We start from the raw sequence: 26,685 nt of genomic DNA, 5'->3' as shown, positions 1-26,685 counted from the left end.
ATGAGGGTATCGGCTATCACCCTCCCGGCTCGTGGAGAGCGGAGTGAGTAATGCGGGGTCAGAGGATCCCCGAGGTTCCCCACAGCTGCTTTTGTCATCAGGGTAGTGGCAGCTCTCCTCTTAGCACAGTTTGGAAAGGAGGTTTTACGTGTTAGACGGATTTATATCTCTGATGAGACCTGACTCAGGATCCCCCTGGCCTGTGAACCGGAGAATGCAGTGGGCCTCTGCACCACACTAAGGGGTCAACTATTTTAGTTTTAGTTCTTTTTTTCTCTCTTTTTGCTTTTCCTGATGACGAGGGACCCGCGGGCTAGACTCACAGTTCTAAGTATATCCAAGCAACAGCGGTATTTTCTCTAATAAAACATTTCCAGTCAAAGAATTCCAACAAACACTATCATTATTATTATATTACCCTAAAGGAGCTAATCCAAGAACTGCACGTAGTCCAGCAGTGGGCTGAGATTACATATACATTACACATGCCGCTGAGCAACGGCATTGAGACACTCACGATGAATGTGTCTGTTTTCCTTTCAAAAAAGCAGACAACTGAAAAAAAAACATTTTTTAGCCCAGGGGAGTCTTAGAGACCATTGAAAATGACTGCGACTCAATCACAGAGATGTGATCTCTCCCTCGGAGAACAATCATCAGTTAAGCGCTCCATGGACACCCCTGCTGTTTCACCACGCAGTGCCCGTAGATCCCCCGCGCGCGCGCGCCATTAGCCAGATTGGAGGCCAGATATGGCCCACTTTATGCACGGCACAAGGACACCTTCCGTCTCGCTAAGACCCCCCCCCCCCGAGACACGGGGGGCCCGGCCATCGTTTATCTTTCACGCTGAGTCGGAGCTCACTCCCCGGAACGCGTGCGCGTACCTGGATACGGCCGAGAGCGCGCGACCCGAAAGGCGGCGAGACGGGAAGTCGGCCCGAGGGTTAATTCTTACTCGGCGCAAAAAACAAGCCCTCCCGCCTTCCATTTTTTTTTACACTGCGATATCTTGATTATGACTGTTATCTGTTCGTACAGTCTGCAAACCTGCCCAGACTCTGGATAAAATGACCCTGGATGATTTGTAATTATGATCAAAGGGATGAAGATTTGAAGTCATAGGATTCGATTATAAAGCCGCTCAAAGGTGAGCAGGAGAGAAAACACAAGGAAGGACGGCCTTGATGAACCGCTATGCTTTTTTATGAGAGCACCTTCAGGGACACAGGCCTTCAGAATGCAGTCCACTGCACCATAAGAAGCCAAATGGAGCAGCCATTTCCTTTCTTGTGGAAATGAAGAGAAAGCACTTGCTGTTCGCAGTTGACCAAGATCAGTGCTTGTGGCAGAACAGATGTTAGGATGTAATTGTGGGGTCCCATCAGAAGCCACAGTGACGGTCCTGGCTCTGATCTGCTGAGGTTTATATAGCTGCCTTTTCTATAGTGACTGAGAATTACCTGTATAAGTGGAAGCCCTTTCCCCAACCCCCCTCTCCACCACTTCAGTTCTCTGTTCCCTTGAGAAAGGCAGAGTTTAGAATTGTGTCCTGAGGCTTGGCCAGGCCTTGAGGCTGTGGCTTTCTTGAGGAGTAGGGGGAGATGTGTGCCTTGATACACCTTGGTCCTCATTGGAGGAGGTGGGAACAGATTCTCCTTGGCAACAAGCAAGCCGGGCAACAGGAAGCTTCCGTGACAGTGGTGAAACAGTTGTGAGCAAACGACTGGCCCTTAGCTGTGAAAAGACCGATGCTGCAAATGGTTTTTTTGGGAGTGGGAGAAACTGCTCCTGTTGCCGAGCCTAACCACAGCCTACGAAGCATGTGTCAACACGTCCCACTCCATGAATCCTCTGCTGCTGTGAGTCCTCAAGCTCCAAGCTAGCCACATGTACGTGATGCTCTGGCAATTAGCATAGAACATAAACACCAAACAGAGACCTGAAACCAGATGCGAAAAAAGTGAGCGCCTGGTCTGCTCGAGGACAGTTGTGCTCTCCTCTAGACCAATCACAAGCGACTAAGACATGTCACTGTTAATTGTGAAGCCTTTAAACTGGCAAGCATTTTGTTTAAGTGATATCAAGAAGACACAACGCTGGGGATTCAGGCGGTATTAAAGGGGGGTGGGAGGAGAACTGCATTTCAATTGTGCTCCACAAGCATTTTTTATGTTCCTGGTCGAAGATTAACATTCATTACCACTCCAGAGAGTCTTCCAACATCTCAGGCACTGGCATATTTATGAGAGCTGAGAACACACAAGGTTGCCGTGGTTAGCAAATTCCGAAAACCCGCACTAGCACACATAGTGAAGGTCGTGATAGCTGAAGTATCCTTGTTTACGTTACACATTGCAGCTGTGAACAAAACTTGTCCTGCACTTACATAACAGGACAAGCAGCAAAAGGAACACAAAGCACCCAGAGAAATACTCCAACCATTTGTGTGTCCACAACAACAAAGCTGTCCGGCATAAATTCCTCCATGCATTTTAAAATTGCTGTAGTTCTTCTGAGCTGTCGGGGCATATATGCACGAGGTCAAAGACTCACAAGGACGGCTTTGACATGTCCGCATCACACCTGCCAAGTTATTCTAGACAAAGGTCAAAGTGCGAGGGAATTATGACCATTGCGCTGATTCACAGAGCTGCCTAACAGTGTAGTCTTTGAGCCCCAATAAAGGAGCTATTGAATGGGAAGGATAGGGCAAGGACGGTGGTGGGGGTGGGAGGTGCTGAGGGGGGGTAGGGGGTAGGCTGGAGCGCGCAGACTTGGCGTCGATAACCGAGATCCGCTCTTGCAGAGCTGGGAGATCTGGGTGGCCAGGTTGGGCTGATAGTGGTCCATTCTTCCCTGCAGGATCTCTGCTGTCGGCCAGTCTGCGGGTAGGCAGATACGGGGGTGCGTGTGGGAGGCAGGTGGAAGTGCCGCACTGGCCAACCGTGGCCTTTTTCTCGGAAGTGCGATGGCCTCGCCATCCTCCTCGCAGAGCTGAGGACCTCTGGGGGAGCAGGGGCGCGGGCTGTGGCCACCAGTCTGCTCACACCAACGTGGAGCCGGTCACACCTACAGGGGGGCCAGGAATCCAGCCAGCATCGAAAAAGCAGCCATTCCCGTCCCACATGACTTAATTAGCACACCCACATCAGCAGCTGGGAGCTCGGACTTCCACCAGGGCACAGTTAAACTTAGACTTTTCTTCTACTCTGTGGCAAAGACAAGTGTGTTTATCTGTCTCTTATTCCCAAATGACTCATAGACTGTGTAAGGGCATTATCCCAACATAATTACAATATGCTAATGTGATTTGCACTTTTTTTTGTTAAACAAGCTTCAGTCAATTAAAAGAAAATAATGTTTTCCCCAGCAGCTGACAACCCCGATAACGTGTTAAAGACGCACTTAAAATAATTAGATTAAATTAACCAAATTGTGTCCATTGAGCTGTATGAAAGGGCATTTCTGAATTCCTTCTGAATGCATAGTGCACATTATTAAAAACAGTGGATTTGCTAAACTTTTCCAATGTTTTGGGCTATGAATTTTTAATACCAATCAGCATTTAACTTTTGATTTGATTTTTTTAGCCTATGAGGTAAAATGGCCCCCACAGTGATAGCAGCCATTTGAAAAGCTGGCATATGAAAATAAGAAATAGGGTGAGAAGTGTAGTGCAGTCCGTAGGGCAGCTGACTCTAAAGCCATATGCGACCCCCTCTGCGTGTGTGGGGGTCTGATCTCTGCCATGGCACTCAGCTGTGTCCCTATTCTACCTGTTTCCCTCTCTGCTTTGACCTGTCTGCATAAAGCAAAAATACAAGAAGAGAACAGAGTGTCCGATTCCCGTTTAAAAATAAGAAAATGACAAACACATCTCCTGCTTTGGTGGAGATGCATGTTCTCTGTTAATAAAGAACTGAGGGTTTCTTTATTAAATGTTTTCTGCAAATAATATATATAATAGGTGTTTTCCTCAGTGATGTTTAAAGTAAACAAGCAATAGACTTTGATAAAAACGCTTATATTATTATTACTATTATTATTATTATTATTATTATTATTATTATTATTATTATTATTAACCTTTATTTATACATGGTAGGTTGACTGAGCATGCATGCTCTTTAAATGCAGTCTGCCCAAACCTTAAAAAGTTGCACTCATTTGGTGAGATTTACACAAGTTCCTGGCCTGGTATGTGGCAAATTAACTACGAATTGACATTTGAGCCCTCTACGGTTGGCTAGATATTCATTATCCTACTCTAACTAATCCATGCTGTGGTGGTATAACAGAAATCCATTGCAGAAACAATGCCAAAACAAAACAGGTAAGCATCAGCAATGAGCCTGGCAGAGCTGAGCTTAGCAGACTCCAGACAGAACTGCATATACCTGACCAGAGGGCTGGGGTCACCTCCAGCCGCAGCCATGTTTCAATGAGTGTTTCAGTCGTTCTGACAACATTCAGATGAAGGTGCCAAAATTAAAACAAAACAACTATAAACCAGACCACATAAAATGAGATGAGCCAGGTAAATACTCACACTTCTTTTACATTTGTAAAAGAGAGGGAGGAAAGGTTTTTACAAAAGAAACGTTTCATGATTTGTTTTGAGTCTGGGGTATAACAAATCCAAAAGAATTACAGGCAACAAAATTTAATTTGATTAACTTTACATCAGGCCAGACCAAAACATTCTATAGCTGTAACTATTATTGTGAAGAAAACTTCTCTATTTTTAAAAACACTAATGCCTCAGAGTGAAATAATAAACATTATTATTTGTTCATGAGACTTGCATGCCCCGCACATCCACACCTTTCTCTCAAAATTTCCCACCTGTTTTTCAGGAGCCCCATAGCCGGGCTGCATGCTGAAAGTGTGTATTATTTAAAAAGTGCAGCCTTGGCTTTGCAGCGGAAGAAAAAAAGATGAACACACTGATAATGAGGAGTGATTGGTACAACACCGGAGGGTGAGAAACACAGGCCTCTCTTTCCACTGATAAGCACCTGACAAATTTCAGGCTCAGATTACGAGCTGTTCCCACTCAGCCTTGTTTCTGTGCCACGTTCCATGGCAACTGTGCTCCAGGAGCGGACGACGAATTGCGGCCATTTTTCTTTCAGGCCGGATTACCGACTTTCCTCCAAAAGACAAAAAAGCTTCCACTTTGTCCTGCAACTGAATTTTACATCAAGCAGGCAAAATAAGGACATGCTGTTTTGATGGAAGTGCGGACGAACTATAGTGAATGGATATGTACACACACACACGCGCACAAAAGATACACACAGCACAAAGCCAGTATTAGCACAGCGCCAGGAGCATGCGCTGTCACCAGTGAAGACATTTTAAGATACAGTAGGCCCGGTGAGACATTTTGAACAGCGATGTCTGGCAGAAGCCATTTGAAAGCACGAATATTTTGCCTTATGAATTTCTTTGATAACAAATGGAGTGCTGAGACATACAAACGGGAGCTATGACCCTTTTCAACTTGATGCATTGCCTCTGTCAGGAGTGATTATAAGGAAAATAGCACGACTGCAGAGAGGGACTGGAAATACACAGCTCTCCAAAAAATCAGGGAACAGTTTGTCGCCCCAATCCTCTTTCCAAGCACATAAATAGACAAAACGATGCTCATTCTTTTTATTTCCAAGTGAGCATATTATACTTACCAAGCCTCCAGACTAAAATCAAAGCTATCACTTCATATTAAGTAATAGGATACCTCCAATCCTTAGATTTTTTTAAACGCATATTTGGATAGATTTTGTACGTTTGCCCGAAGCCGTGCAGATGAACGGATAAGAAATTATTTTATAATGGCTACTGGCAACTCCATTATTCAACAAGAAATGTTGTTAAGTTTATTTTACAGTGTACTACCTCTCTTATTGAGCTGCCATTTCAGATGCAGCTAAATTGATTCTGTACCATGTTGTGTGGTGGAATGTGCTCTCCATAATCTATTACACATCAGTCCGGCTGAAAAATGTGGGGTCCGAGGGTTTGCGATGATTAGCCGCAGCGCTGAGCCATCCAAAGTTCATTGTTTCAGGTCAAAATGTTTTTCAGCCGCCATCTGCCGCGATCAAAAAAAGCGCGAATGGGCGTAAACAAATGCCGGAGCCGAAATGACTCGCCGCCTCTTGATTGGCAGAACGCGCCAGCTTACGCAGAAGGGCTCCTCGAATTCGCCGCGGGGTTAAATTAGAGAGCGGTGAATCGCACACGATCAATAATGGACCACTCAGCCAGGCTGTCATATATAGCACCGTCAGTGACATACGACCGAATTAAAGACCGGGCTCAGAAGCCTTTCAGAAGCCTCTTGCAAAAAAGAGCCACAGCTTTGGTAGGCCGCAGTACCCAGAAGACTCCTTTTTAACCTCAACCTATGACACAACCTATGACACAACCTAAGAGAATACAGGTATCAATTCTAAAAGCACCTCTAAGATTAAACAGTTTAAATAGTGTTTGTTAAGGGTAAATAATGTGGCTGCTATAAAACCACCTTAGAGAAGACAGGCAGGGCCGCCAATGGGGGGGAGCAACCAGATCCCTATAGCCTAATAATATCATTTTGTCCCGGCTCTATAAATTTCACCCGGCAGCCCGATATTAAAGGATAATTTCGTTTTTTTTTTTACTTTTTAGGTCAATTTTTCCAAACTAATTTGTCAATGCTAGTTAGTATTGACAATAGTATTGTCACATCTTTATTGTGGAGTTTTGGTCACCCCAAGAACTGCTCCACTCTCTTTCAAATGCAGTCTAATGGGACCACTCAAACAAGCATTAGAATGCCCTCTAAATGTGACTTTCACCAAATAAAAGCTCAATTAGCATGCACAAATGTATTTAATATATAACTGTAGCTATGTGTCCAAAGTGTAATAATAATGTTCATTTTTGACACTTTTGAGTGCTCAATTTTCACCGTGGCAGGCTGTATTCATACTCACAGCCAGGGGGTGCAATCATAGAGCTGTTCACTATAGTAACTTCCAACGTGACACGTCAGCTCGGTGTAGTTCTCACTGATTGAACAATGCATGCTTCTGATAAAAGACGAAGTCTGTCAACTGAATCACCACCTGGTAAAGAATAGACTGGTGGAAAATTAGCTAAATGAATATCCCCTTCAGATGACGCAGTTATTTTGAGGGAGGTATATACATGATAATATTGACTAATACTGTTCACTCATAGCAGAGCATATGTGTGAATCACTGATACGTTGAAACATGGTTACCCTCAAATTTTTCAGGATGATTGTCATCCAGTCATGTGTCATCTGGCAACGTCCGGTGCTAGAGTTGGCAGATGCCCAGATTTCAACAGGAATGTCTCATTTTCAAATTATTTGTACATGTCAGGCTTGTGATCCCAACTGTCAGTTTGTAATGAATTTGTCTCACCAACACCCTGGTCCATTCCAATAGCACACAAACATATATACCAAGATGGCACCATCCTTCAGTAAATTACAGAGAAATGTTCCATAATTTTGTGTCTGAGGTTATAATATTGTTGTAAGATACACCAACATTCTTCCCATTTTTATTGTGCAGAACTCTGACATCCAAAACTCTATCAAGAGTAGAGATGGGTGATATATTGTTTGCACCAAATATCCAGTTTAATTTTATGCATGATGTGGTTTAAAGGATATTTTGCATATCACAGTATGCTCAGGCAAGGTATCTCAAATGCCTGTAACATTGCTATTCGTTCGTATTCACATTTTCTTCTAAACCAGCACTAGTCTCAACATGTTCTTGATCCATTTAGCTCAGCTGTACTATTCCTGAATAAGATGGTGTTACGCAACATGTTAATGCATACCTATTAATAATAATATTTATTCTAGGTGTTAAACAACAATATGCTGTGTTTAGAATTTATCATAAGATTTTAAACGTATGATGATATGATTTTAGCTCATAATGCCCACCCTCATTGGAAGGTAACTTCTGTTTGTGCAAAAGAACAGTCCTAGAAGTGTGTAGAATCAAGTGTGGATGACTCAAGGAGCCCTTGAAGGTTTGAAGACACCTTTGAAATCCCTGTGGGTGCTCCTAGCCTTAAGCCCCCACTGACAGCCCTTATGATTAAATCATGAAGGGAGCGTGCCTTTATGCATCTGTGAACTCAGCGGTAACCACACGAAGTGAAGACACGCAGGGCAACTTCAGCAGTGTGCGGCTACCATCACTTCTTTCAATTCCAATGCAGAAACATAATCCGCCTTCAGACCGTCAGCAGAGTAACTGAAGACTTACTGTAGGTTCCACCAATACAGCGCACGCTCTGTGCATGGTGTGGGACATTCCCGTTTCGACTGTCCTCCAGGAAACAAAAATGTACATTTTAAAACACAAAGAGGCTCTTTTTACGTGTTCGGTAATGTCTTATGTAATTTTGCCTACCTTTGGGAGTTTCACTTTTCTAACCTTAAAATAATTTGTACTTTGCTACCTTCCTCAAGTGTATGAAACCCGTACATGTCTAATTCGTTAACTCGACAGCAGGGATGGGGATCTGATAGTTCCCTTCCCTGCATTAGACCTTGATATCTTCAAAGATAACTTCAGATCCACTAAATGAAAGGCTTCTGACATTCCAACACCTTTCATTGGCCATCTCAGTAAAAGCTTGGCTAATTAAAGTTACACACTAATTTTATCACTGATTGCTCACAGGTAATTAAAAAATACATTTTATCAACCAAAATCAAGTTCCATAAAGCAAAGAAGAGAAATGTAAGCACATGTGTGTACTGTACTAACACACACACACACACACACGTGCATCCACACAGACAAACACGTCCATGCACCAGAGGGATAATTATTTGATAATGCAACTTCTTACACCTAATCCATTTCTCCTGCCCCCACAATCTCACTTCAGATGACTAAGAAATTCTTCAAATTATCCTGCTTCCACAACTGCAGGATCTATCATAGCTGTCATAGGATGGCTTCAGATTAATGCAGACTTTGAGACTTTGCTTTGAGACTGTTCCTTCCTGTGGGCTAATGCTGTAAACAGATCTCTTGCACAGGGCTTCCAACGTAGGTACTTTGAGTTCACAAATAATTCAGTGGCCTTAAAACTAAACTCGCCTCAAAGAGGCAGATCATTTGCTGATGACAGCATGAAATTTTGCCGTGTTCTAAAATCCTTCCCTTTGTTTGATTCTCAGTGCCAAATGGTTTGACAAAATCAGAATACATGCAAGGAGGATGCAATTTTGCCCTGGAGATGTCTGCTACAACATTCTTTGAAGTTGTAGGAGTATTTTTTTGTCTATGGATTACACAAGACCAAACTTGATGCTACTTTTTGGGTGACGACCAACAAGACATTTGGAACACTCTGTCCAACCAGCTTCACAGCAACTTTCCGAGCTATGAAAAGCCCAGAACCCTATATAACAGTCAAATTCTGTTTGTGTTCTAATCCTGAAGATGCAGAACTTTGACAGTGTTCATCAAAAGTTTCTTAGTTCCTGACACACGTATAAACTTTCCAAACTATGCTAGGGCGCCTATCCAATGCTCCTGTACTCATAGGGAAGACGTCCACTGTATTAACATCTCCAAGATTTGGACCTCTCAATACTGCCAAAACAGGAGTTGTGGGATGCCTGATAAACTGAGCTATTTGCAGCTCCATTCCATCAATTATATCATGGCCGCTGTTTCTGAGCAGACACGTACAAAACACATCAAATCAACACCATGCCATGACAAACCTATTATTATCGCCATCTATGAGAAGACGCTCAACCACCGCCAAAGCTTTTAACTCCTAAGCTTCCTTGGAAAAGATTTCCACAAAGCATGAAAGAGCAGAAATCCCCCTCAGCTCTACTTCAAATGGAGCTCAGGGCAGGTGCTTCTCCTCCGCTTCCCTCTTGATTTCATTAAAGTTTGAAATTTCATTTTAAAGGGTATAAACAAAGCCCAGTCATTATGAAAATTGAAAGAAAGGAAATACTATGCTTTATTTTCTTTTTAAAAACAAAAATTATTTTCAATAAAGCAAATAGAAAGCAGCCCCTGGGTGAATACACAGGGGGAAATCAGAAATAGAGTGACCAGATGTTTTTGATCAGCTTTTGTGGGCTGCAACCACAGTTTGTGTGTGCTGAGAATGCCACAATGCCCAGTGTGCATATATTGTTCTGTTGTTGCAGAGGTTTAATTCCAATACTACAAGTGAAAAGAGTTAAACTAGTGCGGCCTGTGGCATTCTTAAAGAAAGAAACCAGCCATTGTGGCCTGAGGGGAAGTAAGGTTGTTTGACACAAAGACCACAAAAACACCCAAGTGCAGAACCCGGGCTTTACCAAAGTTTTGGAAGTGAAAAACCATGACCTGCTGCCCAATTATGACAGCCCCACCGGAGACCAATCCCTTTGAAAGCATTAATGGTAGCACAGTCAATAAAAACAGCTTCCGAGAAGCAGGTATAAAAAAAATAGTCTCAGAGCAGTCAGCCCTTTCTGAAGGTACGGCTTGCTGAATGCGAATCAGAGATTCCATTCTGCAGCTGACACGGGTTCAAGCCTGTCCATACGTGCAGTCCAGATGGGAGCAGGGAAAGGGGGGTGGTTTATTGCATTCACAATTTTCTCTTCCAGAGCAACAGCTGTCCACATCATTGACACTGGATAGGATTAGAATCTGATATGGCCCCACATGGCAGGGCAGCAGCCATGTTTGTTAATAATCTCTCCTTGCTTGCGAGATGCTCGTGTCTACATTCTGAAGCCGAGTTCCGCCGCTTGTGTGCTGCTTCAGCCGCTGGGCGAAAGGGGGAGAGCGCTCAATGCACAATAGTGGCGTCCGGTCCAAGAAGACAACTGCTCCTTCCAAAATAAAACACGGCCCTTCGGACTCTCCTGTGAAAGGGGGAGAAGAGACTCCGTGGATGAAAACTCATGGTTTATGATGGACAGCACACAATTAGGTGCCTTTTCAGTCAATTAAATGCGAACTCCATTTTAAATAATGCAAGTGTCGAAGGCGTGTGCGTCTCAGAGAGGGCTGAGTAATTGTCTCATGCCGGTGCGTGGGCACATGGGCCTGGGACAATACAGCGCAGATGCTTCTAGAAAGGTCTGAAGGCTGGAGCTGGGGACGCAGGAAGCCAAGGTCTGTGCTGTGGCAGGAAATACAGAGCTCTGAAGCATCAAAACTACAAAGAACAAAAAAGAGGAGTGATTCATGGAAACAAGAGCGGTCATTTCCGTGGCAAAGCATTCATGAGGAGTAACGGGAGCAGTGACATGCCACAGTGGTATTGTGCGTCAGATCCTTTCACCACTGAATCTCACAGTCGACACAGATCACATTCCAGAGAAATTTTTTAAAGTTGACGAAATTCTGCCTATTTAATAAGCCCTCGGTCTTAATGTCAAGGGAAAGGCAGCATTGCCTCTGACAGCACTGGCAATCTTGGCGACCGTCAGAAGGCTTCTGGTCCAAGAAGAAAGGACGTCTCTGTTGAGGAGGTCAATTTCATTTACTGACTGATGAACAGCCCAATGGGGACAAATATAGCTCCTGTGTTTCCTTTCAGCGAAAACGGTAGGGCGGAAAAACCCTGGCAAAAGAAGAGCTTCCGTCTGGGCCATGAGAACAAAGAGCGTTTAAGCACACCCCCCCTCTTACCTCAGGCAAACTCTCTTTCAAAAACAGTTTGTAGAATCTGCCACGAGAGGAGGTAAACACTCAAGATAATGTGCAGTGCACTTTCAACACGAGAAGTTCAGCAAAGTGCAGGCAAACACACATTATGTGTACAATGCCGCAGACCATCAGTAGTGCATTTTGCCAACTTTCCCGGAAGAATGTTTCAACCATGAGTCAATTTAAAGATAGCTTTGCAGGAGCTGGTGTTATCTACTGACTGGTACAAATGATATCACAACTATTTACCCTATAAGGTGTGGAGAGGTTCTGCTCCAAGCTGCAGTTATAATTAGACTAAAAGGAGTGCATTATCACTCACAAACTTTCAGCGCATACCTTGAGACACTCCAAGTTTGACTCAACATGCAAGAATACAAAAGCTAAATAGGCTAAAAACATGTCTAAAACATACTCACAGCAACACTTAGCAATTATCTAGTTCTGCTTGATTGCTTTCGCCATGTTGGAGTTAATCTGCTGGAGAACAGCAGAAACACAGCAAGAATATGTAATATATAGTCTGAAATCAGACGCTAATGTGACCAGAGGACTTTCCACCCGGCAAATGACTCTGAGCAGCGACTGCCCCCCGTATCGAAATGGGAAGAGAGCGGTGCTATAGAACTACAAAATCTTTGTGTTTATTGGAAAGTGTGCCTGGGGGGTCACAGCATACCTCTAGACTGCAAGCCCCCCACCACCATCCCCCTCTGTTCTCTTTCTCTCTCTCCCTCTCTCTCACATACACATTTTATTACTTCCCATACCAGGCCCACTAGGTGTAAGGCTAAGTCTTTGGTCCTGTGCACAGCTTGAGATGTACTTCAGGATTTCATGAAGAAAGCTTTTTCTTCCAAAAGGAGAAGGGGGTGTGTGGGGGAATGGGGGGGGGCACCATAGATGAGCGACAATATAGAGGATCAGTGTTGTAATGTTTTTTATTTACCTTTTTATTTTTATGCATTCCTTTTCTCTCCCATCATGACAGTACATAAAATGGCAAACAGGACAGAACATCGCTGTATTGGTTTTGAAACGCATGTCACACAATACGATGTTCACAAAGCCACAAAGCAGGGGACCTCCCCGGCCTAACCTGGATGTTAAAATGATAAAAGACCCAAACTTAAGAGGAACAAGCTGACTTGCTGTGTGAAACAAAAGCTGACCCAACCAGATGGGGTCTTCCTAAACCTCCGGCAGACTGTCTGGGATCCCTCTCTTTCAAGAGCAGGGTTAATGTTAGACCCGTCTCTGCAGGAGGAGTCTCTACCTCACCATAAAGCACAGTTATTTCTCTGCCATTGCTCGATGATCCACTTTTATTTTTCCTCCTTTATCTCCCGTTTTACACATTTATAGCTCTTTTAACACTGAAACAATTGTACTTGACCCCTCCGGATGGAGAATAAATCAGTTTGAGCTGAACGGCGGTGCTGCCGTCGCGGGCGTGCGAGGAGAAGGGGGGAGGGGCTGGGGGGGGGGGGGGGCAGTAGAGAGGCACAGGCACAGGGAACTGAGCAGAGGGATGGATTTATATCCCCAAAAGGGAGAGCCACGACTGAATCCACCATAAACCCGCCCCTTTCGAGGCCGGCGACTGCGGCCCAGACCACCTCCAAAATAAAAATACAAGCGCAGACGCGCCCCGCACGGCGTGCGCACTCCGTGTACCAGATCTTTTTTTAAATCACAGTCAAAAAAAAAAAAAAAAAAAGTCATGACATGACAGCAGAAGCAGATTTGTGAGCTGGTGGGAGAGGGTAGGATTTTGGAGAGAGTTGACAGAGCGAAGCCCTGGAGCGAGCGCGATATGTTGGAACAGGTAGAGCCGAGCAGTAAAGAAGTTCCCTGTGCTCCACAAATGCACTGGGGGGGGAGGGGGGAGGGGGGGGCATGCTGTGTCTGAATAATGCGCTGTTTGCGAACGTCTCTGCTTTTGCTCCCTTGAGGGCAAATATGAGATGACTACAATAAAAGCTGGGAACCTGTGCGCGCATACTTGACTGGAGTTGCGGAAGCGGATATTAATTTGTCGCTTGAAAGAGTACATCTTTCCCGCATCTTCTTAAGTGCAACACCGGCCCATCGCCAGGGTTTTATAATTTAAGCTTGGAAAAGGGGGACTGATGCTTTAGGCGTAAGAACAACGTGAGCAATGAAAAGAAAGCAAGAGGAAGAAGCTGCTTTTTCTGAAAACTAAACTGAAAAAAACCCAACAAACACCACAGAAGTTTTATTTCTGGCTTTTGCTGAAAGTTGTTATTTTGTAGCAGCGAAAAGAAGTTACTTTAATGGGGTTCTCTATTTTTCCCAGAGGAAAAGAAGGAAAAGAATAATTAAAGAATCTCTCTCTCTGTGTCTCTCTCTCTCTCTCTCTCTCTCACACCCTCTCTCTATACATATATAAATATATATATATAGTACAATGATATCAAGGTTGTCTCCCAAAGACAGGGTCTCACCTGGGCAGTACACATTAAAGTTCTCTGTGAGGCTGTAATGCATCAGACTTCAGTAACTTCAGTATTAAACTCGAAACCTGGCTTACATCTCTATTTGATCTGAGTCTCTTCCTTCACCCACTCTCCACCCCCACTGTTCCCATCATTAATGAGCATTAAATTAAACAGCTGGATATATCACTAGGCTTCACTAAGATAACAATGCAGCCATTCAAATTTTGATTTACAGGCTCTCAGGTGAAAAGGGCACAGACATGGGGGGGATGGCATTAAATGGTGCTCCAAATAACATTGGTTCATGCTTCATTAGTGTTATGTACTTTGATAAGCCACAAGGGGCAAATAACTGTCGAAGGCATCCATCTTCCACTCAAACAGACAAGCCTCCCTCAAATAAATGGCTTGTGCCCAGCCTTCCCCTCCTATCAAGGCGCCACAGAGCTTATCTCCCTCACACTCCAGCTATTTGTAGGTTAGTAAATTATTTCCTTAAATAACGTCTTGGAACTTCTTGACCTTGTCCATTTCCCTGGTCTCACATCACTCCCCTTCACTGCCATCATGTTGGCTCAGGTGGGAAATAGAAGCCTTGGCTAAAAAGTTAACTCCCACCTGGCTTTGCTGTTCTGGGAACTAATATACACTTTTCTCAGGAGGTTGAACAATGAATCATTGGCAAATTTAACAGGAAGTGAAAGTTGGGGAGTCCTACTTTATTTTTTTTGCAATCCTCAGGTTTTGTGAGCAATGGCGTGGAAATTCCATGTGCTGCCAACGAATTCTTACATTGTGATTTCACAGACGGTGCAAATTCCGGAACCCTCTCCCCCTTCCTCATGACCCGGCTGCCTTCTCCACCCATGTTGTTGGTAATCAGCCTCTTTGAACAGAGTCATCACCATAAAATGCACAGCTACGCTCCACTTCACCCATAATAGATTTACCCGTGACACCAAGTGCCTTCAGATCAACAGCTCTGTGAGAGACCCTCCCCCCCCCCCCGTTTCTCTGCCCTTCTTCAGTGAGAAGCATACAAAAAAGATAAAATATGTCGCTACTCTCTGCCCGAGCCCTCTTGGTTTCAAAGCCTCTGTTAGGGGCCAGGCACGTGCATGGACGGTTCAAAGACCCTGAACCCGCAAAGTCCTATCTACACATCACAGACAGCATCAAAGGGAGATGTCCAGAAAAATAAAGGCAGAATCAAGGCATTATTTTAGTCTCTATTTTGCACAAAATGGTTGCCTGGCTTTGAATGTCAAGCTGTATCGATGCGTTCGAAGTATCAGACGGCTTTTGACTGAATCTGATTAAAGCAAACACCCAATGCAATTTGTGACCTTTTTTTCCTTGCGACAAACATAAATGCCAGAACAAACATTTAACATTAATTGTCTTGAAATGCATTTGGATCGAACAGTCTCCAGCAGCACAAAAAACAGCCTACTTCTTCAGACAGGAACACAATTGTATCACTTTTCCAGATTACCTTGACGCATTGATAAGAACAGAATTAGATAGCAGTGAGGGGATTACACTGACACCATTAGCGGGGATTTAGCAGAGAAATTCCTTCTTTTTTTTCTTTACGTCTGATTTCTTTATATATGTACAAGCAGGCACATTGAATGAAAGACGCATCAAAAGAGGCAGCGGGTCTATTAAAACAAAATGACAAGAAAGACCCATTAAACACCACTTGCAAAAGCAGTGAATGCATGCAAAAGAATACATTCAGGCAGGTAATGGGTGCTTTGGCGATCAATGCTAATCCTTCGACCCTGACGCTGGCCTCCGCATCAATACATTTATATTAACAGGCCTGTAATGCTGTAAAGACAGCTGAAACAGCCCATTTAAGCACACATAAGCCTCAAAAATGGAGAAGTCCTTCAGTTCAAAGTCCTCCCGTGAATTTTTTGTTCTAAAAAACAGTCAGAGCTGAATAAATAACAACATCACAAACATTATAATAACAATGATTCTGTGCATTCAAATGCACCTCGCCAGCCACTCCCTTCGTGATTTCACCCAAAAAAAAAAAAAAAACCGGCCCAATTTGACACTGGCCCTCTTACGTTTCCTCGCTAACAGGAGATCGGTTTGCCCACGACAGCCGGAAGGGTGAGAGTTTATAGTTAGTTAAGATTTTTTTGATGGCTATTGATTTTCTTTAAGTGCGCTCTGACAGCCGGCCCCAAGGGCCCTCACAATCCAATCGAAATCAGACCGCTCCCAGCGGGCTCCATGCGACGGCAGGAATTAAGAAGCACTTTCGTGAGCTTCATGCCTTATTACGGCGAGGCTTTCCGCAGCGTCGCTCAAGGCCCCGCGGGGTGTGGCACCCGGGGAGGGGTGGGCCTCTGAGACAGTTTTCCGCACTTGACTGTCTGCTCTACGGTCAGCCCCGATTGAAATTCCGCTGTTTCATTTCGGGTGAAACTGAAACTAGCGCCATTCGTGTGTCCACAAAATGACACGTAACAAAGAAAATCTCCAAATGCAGATTTCCATGCTGTGTACACATCAGCAACCAGACCACAGAAACAATCACCCGAAAATAATGAATAATAAAACATACACATTATCTTTATCATTTTACATTTCAATACAATATCAATATCATTATCATTATCTTGTGAAACTGGGGAGGAGGAACACAGAATGTTATGGGTGGGGTGGGGTGGGTGGGATGGACAAGATGATATATTTTCTTTAAAGGGATACATCTCCCAGAAGTCATTTGAGAAATTCTGAAATGTGGTCCCACTTCAACAGAGCAAAGATTAGTCCATTAGCCGATGAAGAGATGAGCAATATAGTAGGGAGGCTGAAAGTTCTGCCCACAGTGTAATAGCAATGTGCGTTCCACACACAAACATAAAACAAAATTGGCATCTGGGCTCACTTTAACAGGTCATTTAACAAGGAAATATACAAAATTAGAGTCGATAGAGGTATTAAATTGTTTCAAAAGTGCACCGACAGTTCATCGATGTTACTTTTATACTTGAGAAGTCAGAAATTATTATGCTAATTTGACTGTTTATGAGCAATAGTGCCTGCACTTAATGCTGTACCAAAATCAATGGGGTCATTATAAAAAATCTAGCCACATTGAAGGCATTGTTACACATTTTATTTCAAGAAGAACTCACTGTGACATGTTTTAGATGTTAATCGGATATTATTTATTCATTCACTTTCATGTATTGAGGTGACCTAAATGCGCTACAGCTGCCAGCGTCGGTCCAACTTATGCCGGCAAAGAGCCCCACATAGCTAGACCGGTAAATTTAGATTGAACAACAAGACTTTTGCATGTAGCTCTTCAACAAGATGTTGTCTATGATGTGGTAGAAAGCATTTTAGTTTAACGACTGGTTTCTTTTGTTAATCATGGTGCAAAGGAGACATGCACCTAGTCGATTCTGAGTCCCCAACTGCAATGGAATTTTGAAGCCTCGAGGCAGCTAGGTTTCAAACAGACGTTTTGTCACAAATAGTGTTTTGGGAGCACATATTTCATTAAATGATGCATCCCATACGAGCAAAAATACGCACAGCAGGTTTTACGATGCGTTTCCCTCCAGTGAGAGGGATGATTACACATAAAAGGTAAGCGGCTAATTTTTTTTTAAATCACAAAAGCAAACAACTATTATTTTCTGGCAAGTTGGCAATTTAAATGTTGCTATTTGATTATACTGTAGCATTTATATTATACATGAAAAATAAACTATCAAAATATGTGTCCTGAAAAATCACCATAACAGGCTTGACCTCCCCAAATGTAGTGGGGTGAGAAACTAAGGCTATGGGACGGGGTGCCACAAGAGTATGAAGGAAAGACCAGATGCCTCGCTCATCACATGACTGGACACAATTTTCTGTAAAAGGCTCTTATGGCCCTGTTCCCCCTCCTCTCAAACCAAAGCAGGGTCCTGCGGGGGGTTTGCTTAGGCAATAGAGAAAGTGCCGGATTCCCCGTAACAGATACATCCTAATGACTAATTAAACGGTCAGCCAGCTTGCCAAATCATCACATCCATAATCCGCTGGCTTTCAGATGATTGAGTTCTATCCAACACATTACACAAATGCTCACATTTGCGTGCTGTTTTGGGACACCTACTGCCCCTCCAAGGGCCCCAATTCTGTCAGCTGGAGTAAGATGCAAAGATCTGACGAAATGGGATGGCTTTGCACCGGCTGAGGCTTTGAGAAAGACTGTTGATAAATACAGTTAATCGAATACGCTAATTAAAATTCCGAAGCCATTTTTCTCAACAAACGCCGCTGAAATTTTAGCTTTAATTGAAATTGACAGGAAGCCGACACAGTTCATTTATGTCCCTGTAGGATGATAAATCATTATTCCCTATTCACACCATGAATCAAATTCACCGGCATGACAGCATAAAACATTCCAGTTACTAGCTACATTTTGTTATCAGCTGTGGTCCATCCCTAAGGAGACTGTGCCTGGCACAGTTGCTCTAGTAGAATTTTTAATTTTCCTTCGCATTAAACACAGATTCCTTTCTCCCTCACACACACACACGTACACACACAAAAAGAAGAATAAAAAATATTTCAGGTTCCACTTGGTGCAGTCTAAATTTTTTGTCAGTCAACTGATATTATTTATAATAACATCACCAAAGCAAGGAAATGCAGGGTAGCAGGAAATGCACAAAAAACTGAAAAAAATCCTTGTGATGCACTGACAGATCTGAAGGGGTCTTTGATGTGGCAAACCCACACCTACATTTGCCATGATGCACTGCCTCATTCATAACTGATGCACCACCGAGTTCCAAGAAAATAAAGAAATGTAAAAAAAAAAAAACCATAGATCCAAATGAAGGTAGATAAATAAGAGGCTAATCCAGTGTTGCAAATGAGATGCGGCTGGCAGTTTGAGGTAGTTATGGTCATTCTACACTGTGGAATCTTTTTGGCTCTATTGTATCAGCTCTATGGAAAAGGGCCACCCTTTCAAGTGCCGAGCTGTTGAATATGGGAGAGAGAGGGTGCAGTCCTGCAAGTCAATTCTGGAAATGTACTGAGAGAGGCCCCACAAATTTGTCATGGTATTTACGCTATATTATACAGTTTGACGAATGTGGTTCAGAGATGTGATACACAGAAATCTAAGCTCTTTTGACTGTGGGTAGGGAGAAGGAGAGAGAGTCTTTCATCCTCGCTTGAGAAAAATAATTGAATGCTGAATCTCAGACTCTTGCAGGATGGTGTATAGAACACTTCATCCTACTTTGCTTGTAGAAGAAATAAGCAGGTCTTAACAAACAAGGGAAGCACATGTCTGCTTCAGTCAGTGACCTGAAAGACTGATACTACAGGAGGACAGTAACCTTTCTGAAAGCAAAGTGAAGAAAGGTGCAGAAAGCCTTGTATAAGCCCCTTTCCTGGGTCCTTGTCCAAGAAGCTCACATGCACAGCCCAGGTGATTAAGAAAAACCCTCCCCAGTTCACTCAATGTTCATTCTAACATTTTTTAAACCTGTGAAGTTATTTTACAGGTCTAGGCAAATCAAATGAATTACATAACTGCCATTCTTTATGCCCGAGGCAGAAAGAAATGCTGCTAACACACAATGTCTGTATACCACACCAACTCTATTGCTCTATCTACTGCTATTGTTTCAAGAAATTTACTTAAAGTTAAACAACACATTCACAGCAACAAGCCCCCACCAACTTCACCACACACACAAAAGTGTTGAAATGGCTTATATATATCTCTATTTTCCAGAGAATTATTAAAAGGACATAACATGTCTGTGTCACCCGAGCATTAAAAGCAGTAAAACGCCGCTGGATGCCCTTAGGGATGCATTTTTAAATCGTTCAAACTGCCACACCACCACAGAAATGTTCAATTTCTAGCTCTGTGTGATTTGTGTTCCATTGTATCTAAGGAAGCATATATTTTTCCACCGGGTGATACTATCTGTTTTATTTGTTACATCCTGTAGAGGGGGGACACTCCTGTTTTTTTCTAGTGGCTATTCAGCTCCCAAGTTCAAATCTGCCTACCACTCCCCATTCATTGCACCCCCCTCCCCTGGGATAATATACCCCGACAATAGCTCCTGTCAGGAAACCACTATCACCACCATCTCATTTTTTTTCTCTCTCATACCCTCCACCTTTATTCCAAATCAGACACAGGTCTCTGAAAAGAGAAGCTGCCTGATTCTGGTGGCTAAATTGATGTGTTACTTTTCATTTATTCATTTGTTCCAAACCAGAAAACACAAAATGAGATAAGACAGTACGCATGTAGCAGCATGCATCACAAAGCACTGCAACAATTTCCATTTCTTTTTCTGTCACCACATTCTTTGTCCGGAGCCTAACGATGCAGCTAAAGGTGACATAATCCCATCCATCTTTTGCAATAAACAGCAGCAGTTTTGGAAGGTTTAGTGGTCAAAAGCCCACACTTTTACACGCTCAGAGGGGGGAAACTGCATTTTTCTTGGTAGGAATATGACAAAGCTGACAGAATACTAATGCCATTAGTTATTAATTGGTGTGAAAGGAATAGCAATCTTGTTCAAATCAAACCAAAAAACATGAGCAACTTCTGCTCGCTCTCAAGGGTCAGCTATCCTCAATGACCGTCAAGAGATGAGTTAATAAAAGCCTAAACTGTATGTGTCCAGTTCGGCCAACACCCAACTCCCCCTCCCTCAGTACTCTCAGAGAGCTACTCCAGTTAATTCAGGGACCTTTCTTGTGGGTAATAAAAAACTGTGAGTAAGCAGACATTTGTAAACCCAAAAAATGACTCATCTCTTCAATGATTTTTCCTTGGTTCTTTTGAAAATGGTGTCTTTATAGAGGATGGCTTCCATGTTCAACATTATAATGTAGCAACCACGGTACTAACACTCAGGATTAGTATAAGGGGGTTACCAAAATTACAAAATAACACTTACTAAACCCCCCCCCCCACAACACCATTGAATTCACTCCACCGCAAAGGCGTGAAACAAACTAAAAGCAACTCTACCCACCGCAACCGAGCCTCACGCGTAAGATGATTGTTATCTAGCCAACCGGCAATACCATGTTATTTTATTCTATAATCTGCTTTTGGGCTTTTGGATAATACATGCAGTCACTGGCTCTTGATGTTTAGTATGGAGGGAAAACATTTACGGTGAGTACATAACATATCTGGAGGTTCGCACACGCTTGGGTTGAATCAATTACCAACGGGGTTACTTGAATCCATAATGCGCGCGCGTGTTCACAGTCTGCGCACACACGAGCCGAGTCTTGCATGCTTTTCATCTTGTCGGACGAGCACACACAATATGTTTTATGTGTAGTTTAAGAGCTGCCTCATAACCATTATTAACACATTACCTTCAATAACACGTGTACCTTGGAAATGCTAGCGTTATATAAAATGCTGTCCTCTCTCGCTTTAAAAAAAGAGCGGTATTTATTTTTTGCCTTATAACATTAACCTAGGGTCGAATCGAGACGAGAAACCTGCGAGAAATTTTGCCATTGACAATTACACAAATGCACGCAGTTTTTTGTTGGAGTAGTTATTATAATCTCATATTGAAAGGAAACTAGGGTTATAGTGATTCAATACTGTATGCAAGCTGAATGCTCATCCGCACTTAACGAAAGGTGTGCACAGCAGGAAGGAACAACGACTTTCGATAGCATGTTTTAATTCCTAATGCAAATACCTATCATAGCAAGCTAATAATTATCGGCGGCTACTTAGCACGTCCTGCATGATACAGTTCCATAAAACTTTGGAGGCTGGACGTCTCAACCGTCTGTCTCAATTTATGAGACTGTACTAGTCGAAACTTGTTGCTGCTTGAAACAATAGATGAAACATTTATTCATTCTCAAAACATGGTATGGTAAGTAATATAAAGATTATATATTTTTGAGAAGCTAATGCCCATATTACTGTTCAGCAATACAAATAGGCTAGGACAATTCTGAGGTCATTTAAAAATGTTCCGTGGTTCCAGGTTTTTTTCTTCTCACACTTACGAATTTATTGAATGTTTGTTACGATATGCAATATAGCGTTTACATTTAAAGAAAAACAGTAACCAGTTACCTTGAATGAACACCGCAGATATGATGATAGCACCAACGTAGTAGGCTGCCGAATGCATCCTTCGAAAATCAAGGTTCCTTGATCCTTTTTCTCAATGACCTGCAATGAAAGAACTCGTGGAGTTTATTTCCTCCGAAGAAAGATCAGAGATTTATACGTATTTTCCTTTTATTTCTGTGGGTTTACAGGAGATAGCAGTGCGATCCGAGATAGTTGAGTTACTGAGACTAAGTATAGTCGAGCAGGTACAGTGGCTAGTAACGCTGAGCTTGCCGGAGGGTTTGTGCGCCAACTCCTCCCTTTTCACCCCGCCCTCACAGAAATCCCCCGCCCGTAACAAAAAAGACCTTGAGGGGCATTCCTGAATACTCGTTTTCTGTTCTTTCACATTAAGCCAACCTCCACGTCCAGTTTTGGTATTGTGAGCGCAGCTATCCATTGTCGAATTGGAATGTAATACTGAGGCAACAGTTAAACTGTGATGGTTTTTTGGTGAATTTAGATTTATATATTAATATATGCATGTTAACAGTACGTTGTCATGTATGCCACTGCTGTCCATTGCCTGTTGTTGGCGACGGTGTGAAGCCCGTGTAATTAATCATTATTATATGTATATATCCATTATTACGAGCAACATTGTAAGCTTCTTTTTTGTTAACTGGTTATTATTATTATTATTGTTGTTGTTGTTGTTGTTGTTAATAATAATAATAATAACAATAATATGCATAGAAACCAATAATAATATAGGTAACTTTTCACATGACAGTTTGGGAAATGTGTCCTTTACGTTTCTAACAACATAGCATTAGCTGGATGTTTACGAACATTGATCTGTTCCATGTCTACACAATGGTGGCATGAAGTAGAACTACTAATAGACTCAGCATTGAGAAAGAATACTATGGTGCCACGTCCATTGTTTGTCATTGATCCAGAATGAAATGACCAAAAGAACAGGGTGCAGCATTACCAGAGGTGATGGTTTCGATCCAGTCAGGTATCGCTAAATTCAAATCCATGACAAATCTTTGATTGGCTGAGCTGATATCACTCACAGCCAGTAAGTGAGACTGATGTCAGTTTTTGCATCCCATGCTAAGATTTAGGCATCTGTAATAATAAGGCTGATGTCCTCATCAGCAAGGAGTTTTCACAGCAGAAAACAGCTCTGCAGAGTGACAGAGGATTTTGAAAGCATGTCACAATTCAAGCCAGCATCACTTCCATCCAGTGGCTCCTTGGACTGACTTCAAGCCTACACAAACAAGTGGTGAAATGATTGAGTCTTTGTTGGCTTCTAATCAAATGAAAACAGCAAAGCTGCAAAAGAAGCATTAGAAAAGTCATTCACTTCCTGGCCTTGGACAAACTATAGCTTTATAGTCTTTGATTATAATTATATGGCCAACAAGTTCAGCACTTTTCCAGGAAGGTTTTTTAGTACAAAATGGATAAGGATGCAAAACTTGCAAAAACAATGAAAATCACAATGAAAAATGACATCCATGGATATAAAAAAGCATAAAAAAAGAAGCTAAACATACTGTGAGCATGCAGGCTCAACATAGTGCAGCATTAAAAATTGTGGGACAAGAGACAGGTCAGTTGTGAGCAGAGGCATGACACAGTTCATGACACAGTTATCAGTCAATGCCATAATGATGCACCAGAGATATAAACAGTAGTAGTGTGAAAGGGAGTGTGCATCTTTACATCAAAGAAAACTGAGAAGACACCACGTGCAGTGTTAAAATCATCTCTCCCAAATTATATACTTCCATTCTGTACTTAACCTTGCTCATAGCCCCTTCACTGCAACTGGCCCAATGATGCCTAAGTAGATCAAAAAGGCCGAAAGCACAGGCTCGAGGCACTGAGAAGATGTGACTGTTGCTCCACCAGGCCAGGAAGTGACTGTTGAAAAGCAAGTAGCCCTGGTAAGCTCTGTGGAAATGCTGCTAATGTTGTGGATTATCAGGATTAAATTTTTATTGCTCTAGCAAAGGTTCCAGAAGACACCACTGCTTCCAGTCATCTTAACTCTACCCAAAACTTAGGACATACAATATTTCTTAGCATTGGAAAGGCTATCTAGTCCACAAACAGCATATGGCACTCTTAAGCCAGCCAATGTTTTCGTCAGCTACATTATGTGGACCTTTGCAGTGCTAGTGTGGAAGTCCATGCAGGAGTGGAGGCAACGAAACAGTTTTTAAAAAAAGATTCTGGGCACAACGTTGCTCAGTACAGCATTGTACAGAATGGCCAGGAACCATGCTGACCTGTTGTTCTTACTGTGTTGGAGATGCAGGCCTGGATTCAATCAAAGTTTATCCTCAATGTGGATTGACATTTGAATGCTATTGGCATGTTCATGTACCATCAGAAAGGTTGATGAACACCAAAATTAATCAAATGTTTGAATTTAAAAAATGAGAAAAAGAAAAAAAAATACTTTAATTCATAAATCAAAATTTTTGTAAATCAATTTTGTAAATTTTGTAAAAAACTTAAATAAACATGTTGTTTGCATCCAAGCCACATACACTGGAAATACTGCTGCACTTGATTTTGATGTCTTGTTCAGGTTAGCTCCCTTGAGTATGGAGGATAGAGCCGTCTCAGATCTGGAGAATAGATTTTCCAAGAAGACAATATTGTTTTTTATGGAATCAAGAAAGAGCCACTTTAGAGACCTGTGGATGTCTCTGAGAGTAAAATGGAAAATGAAAGCATTGCTCAATGCCCCTTAAGAAGCTCAGCAAGGAATCAGACTGCTCTGCTGTACAGAAACTTTTCTGGGTAATGAAGCATTTCCTGCGCTCTATAAAATCTGTGTGTCAGTCTTTAGGCACTGAGATTGCTACAGCCTTCCTTGAGGTTTGCTTCTTACTCAAGTTAACAATCTATGCAGCAAAAAAAGAGCAAAAACAATAAATCACTGCAAATAATTATACAGGAGAGATTTTTTTGTAAAGCTTCACATTTTTGTTGAAATCATTTTTTTATTTAATGTGCACATATGCCACCTACAATTTTTGTGCTGTACTCAAATATCACATTATATTCTCTATTTTTAATTTTTACTTTCAACAAGTTCTGTCAATGGATTTATGCATTGCCATTATTGAAATAATATAGTTAACTAATTTTAAGTCCAAAATATAAATGTGTAATGAACTTGTGCTCTTAATCAACAAAAAATCTGCAGTGAGTAAACAAGATCTAAATAACTTAATCTAACATATAAATCACAAAATACTGCAAAGAAATCACTGTGAGAATTTATAAAGGATATTTTATATACTGTACTTCTTTTCCTTAATGTTTATTTAATTTGGGTTTTTCTTTTTTGTCCACTTAAGTGTAAGTTTTCTCATTATAATTAATTTAATGTTATGTAAGCACTAAACTATAGGACCAAGATGAAATAGTTAGTCTTGTGGTAATTCTGTTATCCATAAATTTGAGTTCATATTAGTGTGGACATTTGGAATGTTGTCGCTTTACAGGAGAATTATAGATTTTTTGTCTTACTTTGCAGCTAATAAGGATCCTGTTTCAGTCGCTTAATGCACTTTGATCAATACTTGATCCATGTCAACATCTGTGTTACAGTAAATCTTTAGAGAGCTGGTAAAATGTGGATGACATGTGTTCGGCACCAGTGGTCATTTAATGCAGGGTATAAAATGGTTGTGAAATTTATGCCTTAGCATTCAATAGCCACTCAGACCAGCCCAGAGGCATCATGGCCTGCAATGGTGTGGATAGTGTAATTCTGGTTCAACAGTCACAATTGTTTTAATTGAATCCACACACGTCAGTCTTTGGTACAGTATTGAGGATGTAGCTGACTGACAAAATTGATATTGTAATCCTTTCATAAATTTCTGTACATGTGAATCAGTTTTAAAAAAACAACAACCGAGGCCCACTCAATGACTATCTAATATATTTCACGACTCACCCAGTTCCTAATTGTTTCCATTTTATGGTCTCTAACTGTCTTCTTTTCCATTAAACATGACAGACTCATACTCATAGAAAATAATTTGCCTGAAAATAATTTAGGATTTAATGGAATAGTTACCAATACAATATAAACATAGTGTGCATTTATGTAATTCTTACTAGAGAGAGCTTCTCCCCCAATGTAATTTAGGTATTCATTTTGTTATTCTACAAAGAATTTAGAGCTGTGCTTGCCTTTGACTAGTACTTGTGTATTCATTGGATTTACATTTATTAAATTCTGGAAGGTGAATATGTCTCCAAGGGACAATCTAGAACCTATGGCAGGTAAGCATATGGTAAGCATAAGGTGTGTTATACTGTTTATTAGTTAATGCTT

General features: G+C 42.0%; 1 protein-coding gene across 2 annotated transcripts in view; it reads right to left on the bottom strand.

Moving 5' to 3' along the window:
- The window catches only part of alcama (activated leukocyte cell adhesion molecule a), a 61,041-nt gene extending 38,439 nt beyond the window's left edge, over positions 1-22,602 (bottom strand). The window contains exon 1 of one of the 2 annotated variants that reach the window (XM_064351193.1): positions 22,326-22,602. In XM_064351193.1, the coding sequence (XP_064207263.1) occupies positions 22,326-22,383 (58 nt within the window). In that variant the 5' untranslated portion in view covers positions 22,384-22,602. The remainder of the gene's footprint in view (positions 1-22,325) is intronic. The other variant, XM_064351192.1, reaches the window with a different exon arrangement.
- Between the last annotated feature and the right edge of the window lie 4,083 nt (positions 22,603-26,685).

This window comes from Anguilla rostrata, chromosome 9 (genome assembly GCF_018555375.3).
Source record: "Anguilla rostrata isolate EN2019 chromosome 9, ASM1855537v3, whole genome shotgun sequence".
Classification (NCBI taxonomy): domain Eukaryota; kingdom Metazoa; phylum Chordata; class Actinopteri; order Anguilliformes; family Anguillidae; genus Anguilla; species Anguilla rostrata.
This window is presented reverse-complemented; position numbering and strand designations above follow the sequence as displayed.